The sequence below is a fragment of the Pelmatolapia mariae genome, linkage group LG14, assembly GCF_036321145.2.
Source record: "Pelmatolapia mariae isolate MD_Pm_ZW linkage group LG14, Pm_UMD_F_2, whole genome shotgun sequence".
In the NCBI taxonomy this organism is placed as follows: domain Eukaryota; kingdom Metazoa; phylum Chordata; class Actinopteri; order Cichliformes; family Cichlidae; genus Pelmatolapia; species Pelmatolapia mariae.
Genome location: NC_086239.1, coordinates 15,515,320 through 15,532,761, shown reverse-complemented (window position 1 = coordinate 15,532,761; position 17,442 = coordinate 15,515,320). Strand labels below are relative to the sequence as shown.

At 39.9% G+C, this 17,442-nt stretch overlaps 1 protein-coding gene across 2 annotated transcripts in view; it reads left to right on the top strand.

Moving 5' to 3' along the window:
• Positions 1-8,345: 8,345 nt before the first annotated feature.
• vaspb (vasodilator stimulated phosphoprotein b) overlaps positions 8,346-17,442 on the top strand; it is a 33,169-nt gene continuing 24,072 nt past the window's right edge. For both annotated transcript variants that reach the window (XM_063493460.1, XM_063493459.1), the window contains exon 1: positions 8,346-8,810. In XM_063493460.1, coding sequence (XP_063349530.1) covers positions 8,806-8,810 — 5 coding nt within the window. In that variant the 5' untranslated portion in view covers positions 8,346-8,805. The remainder of the gene's footprint in view (positions 8,811-17,442) is intronic.

Below are 17,442 nucleotides of genomic sequence, written 5' to 3'. Positions count from 1 at the left end.
GCTGAGAATCTGAGTGAAAGACCTCATTCATACAGACTAAATCCATGGCTCTGTGCTATATGCTTCACTTCCACCAGTTTAATTATGCTCCTTGTCAAATATACAAGGTTTTAAAATGTATATGCTTGACAACACCCTTGAAAACAAATATTTCAGCTCTATTTTAGCCTGGTGCTAGTAATGTGACGACAAATAGGGTCACGGCAAGAACAATCAGTGTTGCCCTTTTGCACAAAGCAATCTGATCACCTTTGTAGTGCGATCCAAAGAGCCGCCTCTTTACATTAAAATGAAATTTGACTGAATTTGACCAGGACTCCTGAGCAAGAAGATGACAAACAGTTATGAAATATGAGCTTTCCGGTGTTACCCGGGCATTCCAGTACAGGAGTCCAGTTTCACCTTCAAATTAAGGTGGTGTGATTACCTTCCCTGACAACTTAGCATTGCAAGATTATAATCAATTAGACAATATATTGAGCATTGGGCACTTTTTAAGTATCCCCACTGACCAAGAATGCCAATCATAACACTTAACGGCCGCTCCTTTCTAAATGTAAGTAGCATTCCTTAGGTCAGTTCTTCAGATGTAAGTGTTAATTTCAGACATGATACCATAACTAGAGACAACTTACAAGAGCCTTGAACTAAGGACTCCATGCACACTTACAATCTGTACCTCTACACTGAGATGTTAATTGTGTTGTATGTACTTTTTGTAATACCAACAGAAGCTAACAACAATAATGAGTGAAATCAATATTATAAACAGTTGAAAAGCCACAATCGCGAAATACATCATTCTTTTTTGGTAACTATTTTGAACTCTGTTCATTCTGTTCCACTAATTTCCTTTAGATATTATTTCCTTTATGACTTTCATGTAAAGGTGAGGGGTCAGTTTCAGCATCAAACAGAATGAAGCTTCGTTGCAGGGGCGCTCCCACTGAGGCAGCGGGCCCTGGATAGGAGCAGATCACCACTCGGTCTCCTTAGACTTAGTCTGTGATCGTTGTTGTTGGGGGTTTTTTAGGCACATTAAGAGATTGTCACTTTTGCTATAAAAAAGAAAACCCCTCACTTTATATATACATTTACCTCCCTTCCCAAGGGTGTTTCCAGGATTTTATCTTGAACTTTAAAGGTAAATGTTTTGCACAGTGGGAAAAAAGTACTTAGACTATTTCCTTACCTAAAAGTTAAAACCCTTAAGTAGATTAAACCTGCATTTGATTATATAATGTTCCAGCTGTTGATTTTAATAACTTACATATTGCCAGTCAGCTTGATCTAAAGTCATTTAACTTATCTGCAAAATAATTAGTGAATAAAGCTTTAAAATAAAAGGTACATGGTATTATATTTTCATCCAAAATATAATGGCGTAAAAGCGAAAAGTAGTATTGCATAGAAATACTAAAACTAATACTAATACTAAAGTTACTACAGTTACATTAAACTTGTACTTCAGTAAGTGTAAGTAAGTGTTCCTGGTCCTATCCATGATCTCATCCAATGGTATTGTGCATTGTAAGACATGTACCTGAGCCTTACCTGGGTTAGTGACACTCATAAAGTATTTTTTTTTTTAAAAATTTAAACATAAAGTAGAAAAAGACGAAGTGTCTTACTATGTCTTGTGTTCTTAGGTGAACATATAAAACACATGGTGACAACATATTTGCCTGCTATTGTATTCCAGGTATGAACACCAGTCTTAAATAATGTTTTGTTGATGGCCAGGACTAATGCTGTCTTTAAAGCTGGTATGGAAATTCTCTAAAGGTGAATTAGTGAGCTGTACGGTGGCCCTGAGCATTCAAGTGCACTTCAGCAAAAAGCACCATTTTTGCTACTGTAACTTTGCACTGTCCACTTTCTGCTGTAACAAAACAAATTTCGCACGTGTAGGACTAATAAAGTTTATCTTATCTTATCTCATCTTATGAGGGGCGCTGGCCACCCCACAAAATCTGAGAGACGACCAACTAGAAAGACAGTGTAATAACTTTAATGAACGCGAGCACAGGAGAGAGGAAGACACCCTACAATGAGTTGAAACATTATTATTTAAAACTGATTATTATAGATTTCAAAATCTTATTTGGTTTTCATATGTGCCCATTTTCTGTGATAACTTTATTAGCAAGAAATTACTTAGACATATAATTCTTTTCTTTCTCTAATTCTGGAGGCGCTCCTGACCCAAACAAAACACTTCAGTCACGTTCGTCGCTCTTGCGTCAAGGTAGTGTCCCCCTTAGTGAGGTTGAAAAGGTCAAAGTCTAAGGCACACATAATTTTTTTTATTAAAACCTTTATTGACCAGTTGAGCGTTCAGACACGGACAAATTTCATTTCACTTCATTTCATGCTATCGGTTAAGGTTAAAAGTACTATTTCAGTACCGGTTTGCGCTTATTTGGCTGTAGCTAAATGAGAAGTAAGCACCTGCCTGGGCGCCTTAGTGTCACCCCCGGAACCTGAAGGTAGTCTATAGATTATAGAAAACCAAGTTCAGAGTCTCCCTTTTATTTACTGTGACAAACACGGGCGACCTATCACAAAGTGTAAATCTAAAGCTTGTTTAGGATCAAATAGCATCTCTCAACAATGAAACTCAACTGCAGCATCGTGGGACAAAGCCCTGTCACATAGCCGGTGGGTCTATTTGGAGATACCTCGGATAAAGACAACTTTAGGGACCTGATTTGTCGGGTATCATCGTGCATTTGTCTCGGATTACTTACACTCGTGTCAAAGACACTTCAAGAAGTCTCTTTCCCTCCAGATTTTGGGGAGGGTGAGCGATCCGTGAGCAGGAAGGCAGATGTTTTATTCAGTAGGTAAGCGATAAGAGGGGGGAAGTGTGATTATGATAGCGATCGGCCAAGCATCGATAGGCAACCATCCGAGGAACGCGACACCCTGCAGCGCATCGATCGGGCTCCGGTAACCGGAGCCGCCGCCGCAGTTTGTTTTCAAGCAGAGCCACGATCCGGGTGTCATAGCCGCCAGGCCAGGTGGAGAGGGATAGGGAGGGAATGAGAAGGAGAGTATCAGCTCCGTAAATACATAAACACTGCCTTCACTCATCTCTTAAGTGAGGAATGACAGTAAGTGCTGGGACACATAGAGCGGCAGCCAAAACAGCGGGGATCAGGTGTATCTCTCTGCTGCATGTAGATCCGGAGCTGTTTACAAACATGCTCTACTGTACCTGAGTAAAGTTGGTATAGATATGTTAACCCTGCAACAGTGGACATCTGAACACAGTAATGCTATAAATGAAATATATATATAGGATTATAGTATTATTAAACACAATACTATAAATGAAAATACACTAAAAATACTGCAAATATAAATACAGTAAAATAAACTACAGTAACTTCCTGGCGTACAGTTGCCAGCAAAGTTACTGTAAATTTAATTCACAGTAGGTGCTGCAATTTTATTTATAAAACATTTAGGCTACTGTAAGTTTAATTACAGAAAAGTATTGTGCATTAAATTTACAGTAACTTTGCAGTTAACTTCATTAGCTTTTCTGTAAGTAAAATTACAGCAAATTACTATCAAATCGACTTACAGCAACTTTACTGTAAATGCAGTTACAAAAAAATGTTTACAGTCAAATTACTGTAAACACTTTTTATAGTAAATTACTGGCACCCAGCTGCCAGTAATTTACTGTAAATTCTGCAGCAACCTGTTTACATTCTGATCATGTTTTATAATGAAAGTACTATTTTCATTTTAATGAGACATTCATTCTGACAAAAAAGCACATTCATCCTTATTTTCCCTGCGGTCCAGCTATTTGTAGCTCTAAGTATTTTTTTTTTTTAAATAATTGTTATTAAATACATGCATATATATTTAAACGCACTAATTTTATTTTATATCACATTAAATGTTTAATTAAGTTTTACCTATAGTGTGAAACTTCACAACCCCAACAATCTAACATTTCCTCTACAAGTTTTGCTTGTGAATTCAAACTACTCTGATCTCCTGTCAGTGCCAAATATCTTTAGCTGTAGAAACACAACTCATGGTGTAATAGCTAGCTTGAATTGTACGTTCTTCATTTTTCTGAAGTTCCTACAATATGAAAACTAATCGGTTTGTTTGTTTTGGTCAAAATGTTTTGAATTAAATTAGGTTTGTGTATTTTTCTGCTTCAGATATGTGAGGATGTGGCAGTATAACCCAATAAACAGGATGTTCTCTGCACTCCTTTAGGTGGCGTTACCTGATGGTCATGTAGGAAGGTTTTCTTGACATTGCAGGAACATTCACTTTTGCTAAAAAATTACAGTTTGGAGGACTTTACAGAAATCTTTCCTGGACTTTCAGTGTCACCATTCGGGTTAATACTCACTGCTCTTGCCTGTTGCCATGTATTATTTCAGTTAGGCAGGCACGGCAGGCCGATACAGATGCATGATTATTTCAGATAACTTACAATTTGAAGGATGGACAATGTGGATATGTTATTTCTTCCAGGGTTCACAGTGGTGATTATCCATGTCCCCTCACAGATGGGTTTGAATTCACCAAACTGGCCAGCTGGGCCTCCCTGCAGGTTCTTCAGCTTCCTTCCACAGGCCAAAGACATGTAAGATTAGCTGGTGACTTTATATTGCCTAGAGGTATGAATGTGAGTGGTCTGTCTCTCCATGCCAGCCCTGTAATAGATGTTAGCTGGATGTTATTGTTGTTTATTTAACTGTTTATTTGACTACATTAAAGAATACCTAACTCTTTATAGTCTTGTAATTCTTCAACGCACATGTCTCAGGGCGTTTAATGGATGTGACACCATCTGTAGATGCAGATGTCATTCATCCCTGCTGTCTTTGAGTTCTTAGACTTTTTGTGATTCCTTTAAAGGAAGAATTGTCCAAGTTAAACTCTGGAGAGGGAAGACTAGCTTCACACTGATTGCACAATATGATAAAAAATACAGGGGCCCCACGCTGACAGTCTAGTTTTTCCAGCACACTGACTGTGAGATGGTTAATACAGACAGGCCAAACAGCTTTACCTGGATGTAATTTGTTAGGCTTGTATTGCCATCTAGTGGGTCGCAGAGATAATACACAGAGGCCTTGTTTGGATTGTTTTAAGTTCCCTTTCACTTACACTGCACCCTCAAGACTGACACATTCATGTGTGGTACAAATAACACAATGATACAAGCCAGAAATCCTTTTTGTTTTGACTCTTTCATTTTGATCTCCAGTATTTGCTGTCACGGTCCTCTTGAACTTTAATTAAATGTTGCACAATGCTCTGTTTTTAAGATTGCAAAACAAGTTCCAAATTAAGAACGGTTTCATTTTGTGTCCTTCGCTTTAAAGATTGTAGTCTGGCATTCATTACCATTGTATAATGCCTCCCACTTTGCCCTGTGAGGAGTACAGGGCCTACATTTCAGGACATGCCATTTGGACTCTCTTTAAAATCCTTCTGCTGCCCTTTGCTTAGCTGGCCTCCAGCCCAGACCTCTTAGTGAACACTTGTGTCTCACTCCCATTTGCAGATTTCACCCTCCTCCAGTCACATTCCCTGTCAGAGAGCGATGGAAGGAGATTTTAAGACACTTCAACAGCAACACTTACTCTCTGTACCACTGAATTTTCTTTATAATCCATTCAAACAGTGGGTCATCCCCTATGGTCCGTACTGTTAATCTTAATCCCTGTTAGGATAACTGTTGCCAACCTCAAGATCCAGGCTACCACTTTGTTTCCTTGCTCGAAGTTCAGTTGTGTAATTCTCTTTGTTTGTCTTCTATTCAACCAAGTGGGGAGGCTGAGGCTTTCAGACGCTGCCTCGGGACTGTATGCTTTACCAAGTCCTGGATCTCTGATGTAAGATGTAGTAGAAGTGCAGTCTGTTTACATAATAGCCTCACTCCAAACCCAGAGACAGTGAGATAAGTGAAATACAGCCAGGTTCACCATGCACACCCTCTTTTGTCTTCTGCTCTGTGTTTTTTCAGTAGCCTGTGACCCTTTTCTTCTTAAGCTTTCTCCAGCTCTGAACACCTATTGTTGCCCCTTTGCTCCAAGCCTTGGGGAGGCGTCTTTGCTGCTGTCCAGCAGGTTTTCTGTCAGACTGCCATCTGTGGGCTATGTTGACCAACTGACGTCAAGCTGTGGAAATAAAGCTGTGGTAAAGAGGAGGAGCAAATGAGAAACCCTAGAATTACAGCGTGACTGCTTCTGATTCTTTATGGGCTACTTTCTGGGAACACAAGCAGCTTTTTGAGTCTGAGAAACCGCAAATCACACAAACACTTTCACACATGTTGAAGCAGGAACTTGCACGGGAACTGTTAATATTTGTAAAATTCCACAAGATGCAGGGCGCTGTTTGAGCTTCAGAGAGCACGGTTAACAGAGGGCACGTGGCTAAGAAAGAAATCATACCAAAAAGTTGCTCAGAGCAGTCAGCTGGTATGCCTGAGCGCGTGCGTGTGTGTGCATAGTGAGACTAAAGGCATATTGACTTTCTGGATGTTTATACATACCATGCTGGCGTAATGCATTCCTTTCACATCCTCTCTTCCACTTCTGTTCCCATCAGGAAGTAGAAGAAGTGCTTTAACGATGTGTAATATCTCAGTGCTGAAAACTGGGCCACGTGAGCCATCAGACAGACATTTTTTTCCATTCATTGTGTTTTTTGACAACATAACGTAAGAGCGTTTAAAAGGTTAAGTGATTCAGCTTGGAATATTTATTTTAGCTTTGATTACTTTTTTAAATTCCAAAAGAATTACATATGAAATACCACAGAGAGACCCCAAAGCCACAGTAGCTATTTGAACTCTGAAGCCAGACAGCCAATAGGCTGAGGTGGAGAGCTTGGACATGATGCTGCCTTTATGTGGTATTGGAAAATAGAATTACATCGAATAATTTCTGCAAGACCCAGCTGGGGCTCAGGAGATAGAGCGTGTTGTCCAGTAATCTAATACTAATGCATCTGTCGAAGTGTGAATGTCAGGTTAAAGGTGCTTAAACATATAAAATAAATATGTTTTTGTAGTAAGAAACATGTGAGCATTCAAATAGAGAAAAAAAGCACTCTATAATGTATACCTGCCTATTTAGTTCACCTATGGTGCTGTGATGGTTCCTGCATGAGCCATATAACAACTGCCATTTATGAAAAAGTATTTATAATTAGTTAAGACCAGATAAGATCAAATCTTTGATTATGGACTTCACGAGCTAAAGGGAGTGGGCTCAAGTAGCTCTTGTTTTTCTTTAGATTTTTAATTCTTGAGCAATTTTTATATCTTTATGGCTTTCTGGGCATACAAGACAACAAGAAGAGCAAGAACTACTTGTGGAGTAAAATACATGCAGTCGTTCCTCAAGTTCTTATGTAAACATACTCACCCTTACCCTTTCTGTGATGTAAGTTGCAGGTGTGCTAAAAGACACAGCGTTAAAGGAAATGTTTGGTGTCATTATGAAAGAATACTAAACAGGTAAACGCTGGAAATAATTGTACTTAAGCAGAAAAAATATTGTCAGAAAAACATAGAGTAGCAAAAAGTAGTAGTAGTAAAGACTAGCATGCTGATACTGCTCATGGAGGTAAAGCTTGTGTAAAACAATGCTTGTCAAACAGTTCCAGTTTATATTACTTACTTTTATATATTTGTTACATTTCTTATAATATTTTTTTACATTTCAATCTCTATCTTTTGAGTGAGTAAACAACTAAAATTTTGAGATATATATAGTCAGTAATTTGAAAATTTCACATATGTAACTTGAAATGATGTGATAAAAACTGCAGATTTTGAGATGAAACGAACAATTTTTACTTATTTACATTGAAAATTTGAACGAATAAGTAGAAAATTCAAGTTAGGCTTCTCAACAAGTCAAGTTACTGAGAACATGAGTAACTTGACACATGTATTGTGATATGTTGAGCTAAACCCCCCAAATTTTAAGATGATAACTTGAACTTTCAAGTCACAATTTTGAATTTCAAAATTTCAAGTTGCTCACAAATAAGTCAAAACTTGTGAAGATAATAACCCCAAGTTTTGATACAATAGCTCAAATATATATATATATATATAGAGAGAGAGAGAGAGAGAGAGAGAGAGAGAGAGAGAGAGAGAGAGAGTTGGTTTTTTAGGTCGCAGAAACAAGAATAAAAGCTATTAAAAGCCAGGGAAAAACCCATCCTCCTAAATGTGAATTATACGGAGCGGACTTGAACGCACCATGGGATTGCAGCCTACTTTGAAGCCGGCGGGTTGGGCCACACTCCAATGAATTTACACAGTCCTACCGAGAGGGAACGAGAAAAGCCTGGCGCCTGCGTACGGCTTCGGTGTCCAGAAGCAGAGCGCTAAAGCAGCTGAAAGTGTGAGAGGAGAAGTTCAGTTTTTAGCATAGTCGCGCCGGTTCTCGTTTCACCTCTTTAAATGGTAGAAACCACTGTGGGATAGTGATTGGAGTTGACAAGCCCGCTTCACTACTGTATCCCCCCTCCTTCGTCTCCTTCTCCTCCTCCTCCCCTCCCGCTCAACACACACAACCAGGAAATCGTCGAGGTGTGCTTCTTTTATCCCGCTTGTGGCTACCCCATTCGCGGGTGTCGATGCGGTTTTCTTCCCCTCTTTTTTCCTAGGTTTTTTAAAAAAAATATATATATATATATATTATTTTTATTCCGCTGGTTTGACTCTTCAAGCCGGGCTTCACCTCTGAAGTCAGCCAAAGTTGCCTGCGAGGAGAGGATCTCCACTCTGGCCGAACAATGAGGTGGGTAAAGCGGCTCAAATCCCTTCATCTTCATTGTGTTTCCAGGCTACATTTTGTGTTTCGGCTAATACTTTTCCAAGTAGACGACCTTTATTCTGACGTGGTAGAGCATGCTCCACGGTGTTGTCCGCTCGCTTAATCGCTACAGCAGGTGTTCCCAACGCGTTCACTTCTATTTCTCATTCAGAAGCAACTCTTGCGTTTAGTTGTTTTGGTGTCCTTTCAACCACACATGATACTGTGTAGCAGAATTGCCTTAATGCTGAGAGTCCGGTCCCACCTGTTCAAGTGCTTTCAAGAAATACTGGCTGAGAGTTAACTTAGCAGGTCGGATGACAAGAAGATACTTTTTGTATCAGCTTTTTGAGACACTCATTAGTGACCATTTGTTTAGCTACCGTAAGATTTCCTCTGGCAGTGTCGTTTGTGTAATTAAAATCCCCAGAGCAATAAAACCTCCGCAGTGTAACCGAAGATCAGAGATCAGCTTAATATTTAGAGCATGAAAAGGGATTGCTCGCAGACAGCCACAGCAAGGTGTGTTTGTGCTCTTCCAGCTGCACAATAACCACCCTGGTCACCTTGCTGTTGTTTATTTCATGTCATGCAGTCCACAGACACACATTACACCAATTCTTGGTGGACACTTTTCCCCCCTCTGGCAGTTGAAGAGATATTTGCAGCAGGAACAAAATGGAAAGCTCATGTCCACAAATTCCACCGTCCTGTTACAGCCTGTGCAGTTGGCAATTACACGCTTTGAAGCCACCACTCCTGCCTGGCTGGAGCTTCTCTGGGCTCACCTTTTTTTTTTTTATATATACCCCCTTCTTCCTCTCCAACTCTTTCACATTTTAAACGGTTATGGAGCCCTTATGTCAACGAACACCTTTGGCACTTAGAAAGCCAAGGAGTTTAGAGTTAAATATGTGTGGTGGTGCAGGCTGATAACCTGAGTGACTAGTTTTTCTTTTCTTTTTTTTATCTCAAACCTATTGCGCTGCCCTTTCTGTAACAATATCTTTCAGCTCAGGCACATGGGTTGGTCCGGGTTTTGTATTTGTTGTGCACATATTTCTGCATGCTGACTTTGATTACAGCAGGAACGGGAGGTGACCGAGCTGCCTGAGATCCTGCCACAGGTTATGCATAAAACATACCCTTCTAATAAGGCCATTATTTAAGGTAACAGCAACAATAAGCAAAGATTACTGTTTACTTACTCGATGTAATGACATTCGGCCAACAAAGCATTACAAACTAGAACTTGCAAATCAACCAGCATTGGTGTGTCTCCTTTATATACCTACCTTGCTACTTTCTATGTGTAATATAATATTACCCCTCATATGATAAGATAATCACGCTGCTTTATTATCAGTAACCCCAGCCACACTTAAAAAAAAAAGTACTTCCCTATCCAAAAACCAGGTCAGCAAAGACGCAGTTAAAAACACACACACAGTGTGTAAGCAAAGAGCATTTTTTTGCCCATGTGCAGGTTGTGTCTTGCCCCTCAGAGAAGTTGGAAGGTTGCATGTGGCTTAATGAATGCAGTTGTCTAACTCTAAACAGATCATGCTTTGGCTAGCCCTCCATTGTGGCCCAAACAGTTCGCGTCACCTTGTATAATAGATAAAGGCTGGTATGCAGCCCCACTCATGTTCATTGTCACTTATCCCTGTGGAATGTAAATGTTGACACAGAAGTGCACCCCGTTGGTCAAAAGTTCAGGAACTGACCCAGTTGGTTAAGTAAAGCATCCCAACTTGGGGCTGCCTTTAAATGTGCAACCCGTAGAAACGCCCTGCTGTTCTTCTCATGAAGCATTAGCACCGTTTCCCGTTAGACCAGGGATGTTAAAGTCATTGTGGGCCACATACAGTCCAGTTTGATCTTATATGGGCTGGACCAGTGAAACTACATGATAAATGTGTGAAATTTAAAAACGGTTATAATGCACAGACTCTGCTGTAAGGATCAAATATAATTTGCTTTTACTGTGGACTCTCAGTAATAGGAACTTTCCTGGTATTTGTTTGCTTATCGCTTAGGTAATTATTTTGCTGTAGTATGAATGGTAATGGGTGTGGACAGTCTTTAATAGATAGGAAAAGCTGTAAAACCTATGAAAACAGAGTTAAGTTCAAAACATACGCGCGCCTTCACATTTCAAAAGCTTTCCAGTGGGCCAGATTTGAGTCTTTAGTGTTTGCCTAATGTCTGCACTCCAGTTGAGATTCAGTTGTCAACCCGTCACGGTGGACATGTTGCAGTCAAAGCACACTTTCATGGCGCCACTTCTACAGCACAAACAAAACAATACGGTGTTGTATGGCTCTAGATGTTTACTGGTAGCTTTGCCGTTGCTTTTTTAGCATGCAAGCCGCCTGTTTTGTTTGTTCCTGCACACGAACGCAAGTGTCAATGTGAAGCAGCAATTGGTCTTTAAATAAAATGACCTTAAAATGTCCTGACCTCTTAAACCCTGAGGGTTTTACTGAGGTTCCTTTCTCAAAGTGAGAAGTAAAATAAAGCTAACACTTGTGAGGCTTTTATCTGAGGTGTAAATATTATAGATGATGGTACTTTGTCAAAGTAAATGAGGATGGAACATAAATAAATTAGATTTTTTTCCTTGCTTTATTTTTTGTTGTTGTATTTTATAGCATATAACCCCTTTGAAAACATGCTGAGGTAGATAATTAACTCCAGAAATCCATGAATCAACATATGGATATTATCAGTGCAAAGACTGATGCTGCTGAAATGAAACTGAGCAAAGTTACAGAGGTTTTAGTGAAGACAGCGCCAGGCGTTTTGCAGTGTGACACATTTTGGCACAGTGGCTACTATGTTGTGCTTTTTAGATTAAATGTAGGGTTGCTGATGTCACTCCACATGATACAAGTTGCCTGTTTTGATTGGCAAGAACCTTTCCAAGAAGACAAGTCCTTGATGTAGATGTTGCAAACACATAGTTATGTGTTTCCAGTGGAAACGGTGTGACTGGTTGCACTGGTTTTTAATTTTTACATCAGTGGAAATGGGCCTTTTCTTCCTCTGAGCTCCACTGAACTGACTTTAAGGGTTGATCTGTTGGTGTGAATGCAAATTTCTTCAAGTTTTAAGTCACTATATTCAATGTTTCCTTATGTTTTTTGGGGGTTTTTTGTATCTGCACACAGTGAACAATCGCTGTACTGATTGCCCGCACTTGAAACTGTCTTAGGTTACTCAGAAAGTGCATCTATCTGCATGATGATTCACGTTATTATCGGAGAGGTGACTCCCGTCTCTCGCTGTGACTCACTGACTGAATCTTTAGCTAAAAAAACTTTGTCCCATGTGAGACTGGCAGTGTAGCTGCCTCAGGCTCAAGAAGTAACACACAAGGAGCGATCATAAACGCAGACAGGTGTAATGTGTCTGCTTAACACAATGTTTACAGTCTAATGGGTTTCCTGTGCCCTTTTTAGAAACGGTGCATGTGTGAAAGTGATGCCAAGCTCAATGTGTCTCTGTGCTCTTGCACAAGCTTATTATTGATCAGTCTTAAAAGCAGTGAACTGGCCTCCCTCCGCCAGCCCTTCTTCTGTGTCTCGAGAAATTTTCTTTTCCTTGTTCTGGCACTTACTTGGAAGGAATGCAGCTCTAACCGTGATTTATGTAGTTTTGCTGTTGTATCATCAGCCACAATTAAATGTTTAACCTCTTGACCCTCGTGTACTAAGAGGAGGCCAGTGGCTGTTATTTAGGCATTTAGCAACACGATTGCATACGGCCATGTAAGGATATCATGATGAAACTCTGGGGTTGCGACGTTATTGCCATGGCATTGTGTAATGTTCATGTAGGGATGCTAAATAGTTTTTTCTTTTTTTTTTCTCTTTTCATGTCTTCACTTGTTCTCCTAATTCCTTTGCGCAGTTGGATTTTTCTTTTCAAGGCTTATAACAGTGGCAGTTTACTTTTAACCCATGTGGAGTCTTTGCTGCACACAAACGCACAATTATAAGTGTGAGGTAAAGGATCAGTCTGCATTTTTATTTAGTTATTTATTTATTTTTGTTAGCTGACAGGAAAATTGCGATTTGCTTTCATTTGCAAACTGTGCTCAAATACTTCCTCCTTTCAAAAAAACCCCTGATTACACTTTCTTAATGTGAACATAAACGAAATGAGTTTTTTCCACCCGTAGACCTCCATGTATCCTCACTCAACCCTCCGCCCCAGAAGTAATTGGGGTGTGCTTGTGGGAATGGTTATCTGTAATAGATTAAGAATAATGTCTTTATTTCACACGTCATAAAGGCTCGCGCGTTGATCTGCGCGTTGAAAGACTTCTTGATGTGTTGCCGTATGGTCGGGGTGATGGTGTGTCGAAATGATCACAAAGCTTGCGTGCTTCGTCGCTGAGCTCCCTCCATTACTAAAACGGCCCCGTCTAGTCGCATTTTGTTTCCCAAAACACCCAATCACCGCTCACCCCCACCCTGAACCAATTTACCCCTCCTGCCACCTCTCGTACTCATAAATAGGCCATTATGCCGGCCAGCCTCTTGGATTAGGCACTTTGCTACAAGAGTTGCCCAACATACAAAATCCTCTATTGTATACTTGGTGACAGATCCAATTTCCTAGGTAGTAGTTCATATTGCTTGTCTATAATTATGCCTCTAGGTTATTGCTTTTTTTTTTTTTTAATTATTTTTAAACTCTATAATCACTTATCTGTAAGTTAACCATTGCTGGTGATTTTTCACCGTTATGAAATAGTTTTTCAGTGAGCTTTGTGTCATAAAACGTTATGAGTTCATACTTCTAAACCTGAGACTAAAGACAGCAAACAGAAACCCTAATGAGGCTGAGCTGTGTATCAACTTTTGATATATACAAAAATATACGTATAAGTCTAGGAATGTGGGATAGGTTGATAACCAGTTATACAAGCATATCTCATTAGTCGGTGTCGTTTGTAGGAGTCGTGTATCTGGACGTTATCTGTGTGATTTGTTAAGGTTTTATGTGGATTTGTTGGTTTACTCAGAGTTTAGTGGTTGGTCACATGATTAGGGGCTGTGTTACTGATTGTTAATATTAGGCAACCATTCACCTGGAGGGAAGTTGAATTATTTAATAACTCTGTGAGCCCTGTGATAAAATTTCACCAATAAGTTGGTTTATTAAGCATAAACATGGCTTGTTTTGCACAACCTCTTTCTTCTGTTTAGCCACAATCGAGATGCATCTTTCTTTCCTTCTACACAGCACTGGTACTACAATGAGTAATCCCTTGAGGTTATGCTTTAACTTTAGTTGATGAGGTTCACTGACTTGTTTTAAAAAAAAAAAAAAAAAGACTGAGAATGAAAGCGTTGGTATTCAAAGCCACAGGACTCGTTTTGAGATAAACAGTAATTTCACGTTGAGGAACGCAGAAACGTCTGTATGACACAAAGTCAGCGGTCAACACGGGAAAATGTTAACAATGAGGAAAATCTCAAATTTGTCCTAATGTTGTGTGCTTTGTGATGATAATTTGAGCTGTGTGTATTGGCTGCAGATGCCAACTGTTGAGAAGCGTATGCTCAACTAGAAGAAGGAAATGGGTGATTGCATGTGTGTTTTGCGACATTATTGTGCCTGTTTACATAACGATGACGAGGGAAATGCGAGTTAACAATTGCCACTACTAAGTATAAGTTCGTCTTTGAAGAAATCTGTATTACTGCCTCAGTGATGGGTAGTCTGGAGGTAAATAAACATAAACATAGCATCCTTGTAAATTTGTTTGGAGAAAGTGGATAAATCTTTTATTTTTATTTTTTTTATCAGTCTTTTTGAATAAAAATGCTCAGAATTTTTCTTGTGGCTTTGACGTTCACCTGACCGTTCAATCCAGTATGGAGAGACATACTCTCATTAATAACAGTGGCATGGTTGTTGGCCAAGTCACTCAGGTCTTACTGATAAAGCTATTGCTTTGTTTAATGTAAACAGGAAGTAGGAATTTTTTTTAGACCAAGTAAACATTAGGCATTGTGTCAGCCTGTATTGGTGTTTTGTAAGTTTTACGGTGTTTCGCTATAACTAATATAGACCTGCAACTGTCAGTTAGCCAGTGATCAGAAAACGCTGTTTGCCCTCCCGCAGCGTTTTTGTTCTCTCGTTACTTCTCCATAGGCCGGAGACTGTAAACACTAAGATGTTGCGTCTCCATCTACGACCTTGTTTAAGATAAGACATCTCAAAGCATTTTGAGCCGTTATGACCCTGGGGAGAAGTTTCTCTTCCAGGGCAGCAGGATTAGATTTCACATGTATGTAAATAATATCCTTAACTTAACTGTGTCAAGAATGAGGTCAGAATTGTGATGACAAACTTCCTGTGCGTTTGGATCTGTGCCATTTCTAACTGCAGATTTTAGCTTTTATCAGTATATACCTCTACTGCTTTGATACTTTCATTCTGTTTCCTAAATCTGTTCATGTAACTTTCCATGACAGGAAACAATTGTTAGGATTATTCCCTTTAGTTAATTTTCAGGAAAAAAAATTACAAATTGAAAAGTTCCTTGTTTTAGGAACTCAAAAAAGTGGAAATTAGACCTTGGAATGGAGGATCACTCTGATCACCACTTCTCTAAACTACAGAGCAGAACAACAACTGCAGTCCAGCTGATTTCACTGCCCTGCTTTTTATTCGTCACAAATTAAATATTTCCAGAGGAGAAACTCTAAACTGTAACGCGTGCTATAACACAGTATGTGCACAGTAGCTGTTGCACAGTGACTGAATGAAGCTAAAGACTCGACACAGCCTCTGGTCTCCTCTGCAGCGGCCCGGTCTAGTGACATCATACGAGCTGATGGAGAGCCTGCCGCTAACACTGGAGTGAAACCATAGATCACTTTGGGCAGAAAAGCTGCAGCGGTATATTGTATGGTCAGCAGTGCTAATGGGCATAAAGATGCAGTGGGTTCATCAGAGGGTCCACAGTTTAATGGAGCATAATGGACAACACTTGGTATAAAACAGCTTTATGTTGTCAGCCATTTTTAACATTCCCATCTTAGAGGTCCTCAGATTGTAAGTTCACTTATCAGGAATGATGGCGATTGCCGATTGACAGTTGTATTGGAAAGAACAGCCTCAGAGGAGACCCAGTTACATGCATCTGTTAAGCACTGGCTTATATAATTAGTAGGCACCATTTATACATTAACACTGGAGAGTTTGACCTGGGTTTGTCTGAAGCTTTGCAACAGAGAAGGTTTACTTAAAGTCAACTCATGTTTCACTTTTTCTGTTGAGGACTGAACTGCTTTCTGCATCGAACGTCTTTTCGCACATGACCGTGATGTGCATAATCTAGTCTAATGAGACAGTTTGTATTTTTTTTGTTGTGCTTGCTGTTCTGGTTGCACTGTGAAACTGAGTATTTCCCTTTCTGTATTTCTTCAGTGTGTTGAGTCCTGAATTGTAAAAGTTTGAGCTTTGCGTGTCTAAAAAGACTTTCCCTTAGTTAAAGGGTCACGTGTTAAAAATCTTTATTGCCTGGTGTTCAGGGCAATAAACATTCTGTTTTTTGTTTGTTTTGTGGTAACAGTGCAGAGGCAGAGCAATTGAAAACAACCGAAAAGAAAAAAGCTTGGCATGTCCAAAGTGAGGATAATCCAAGTAAGCATTTCTGGCAAGTAACATAAGGTCAAAAGCTATGGACGCAATGCCATTGAGAAGCAGGAAGTGTGACTTAGGTGTTGCCTCCTTCCTTTTTGCCCAAAGTTGACAAAAAGAGACATCTCCTCTTAATTTCAGAGGAAAGGAGCATTACAAGTCAGGGCGGCTGAGTAAAGAGTTTGGATCGGCAGGGGATTGTTCTCCTTCAGAGAGCGAGCCGTGCCTCCTTCTTGGCCTGAGTCGAGGAGGATATGCTCCAACCTGTAAAAGGAATTGAGCTCAGAGAGGAGGACAGAGGTGAGATGGTTCCAAATATGGGCATTAAAAGTGTGCCAGTCCTGTCCCCCACAGCGCACACGAACACACCACACGTGCAGGCCGCGCCACCTCTGAATCAGCGGGGATTCATATCCACTCTTGACGTCATTGGACAACAAAGTGAACGTTTTTGGCCAAAGAAGTTTTTCCACAGCGCCCGAGAGTGGATGCTCAGCAAAAGATGAGTCAGCAGGCAAAGAATGCTCAGGCGTTTGACTCCATTCAGACGAAGATACTGAGAAGAAGGATTTAAGAATAGTTTGATTCTAGATGTTTCTGTGTTGCTGATTCATGGAGGCGGAAAGCAGTAGCCTGCAGCATACCTGTATGTGTGTGTCTGTCTGTACCTTCAGCAGCATGCTAGGACTTGTGTGTGAAGAACCAGGCGTAAAAGGGTAAAAAACAGTGAAGCAAGAAGAGCAGTAGCAGAATAAGACTAAGAGGTTGCTTTCATTCTTCCCTATAAAAGCATTATCATAAACAAATGGGCAAATGAGTCTTTTAATCTTTTTAAAGGAGACTGATGGTAATGGCAGGACTTCGAAATGTAGCCGATTCCTTCCTTTAAAAGCGTAGTGCTATATTAAGTTTGTTCTGCTTTACTCTCCCTTTTTACAAACATGTCAAATAA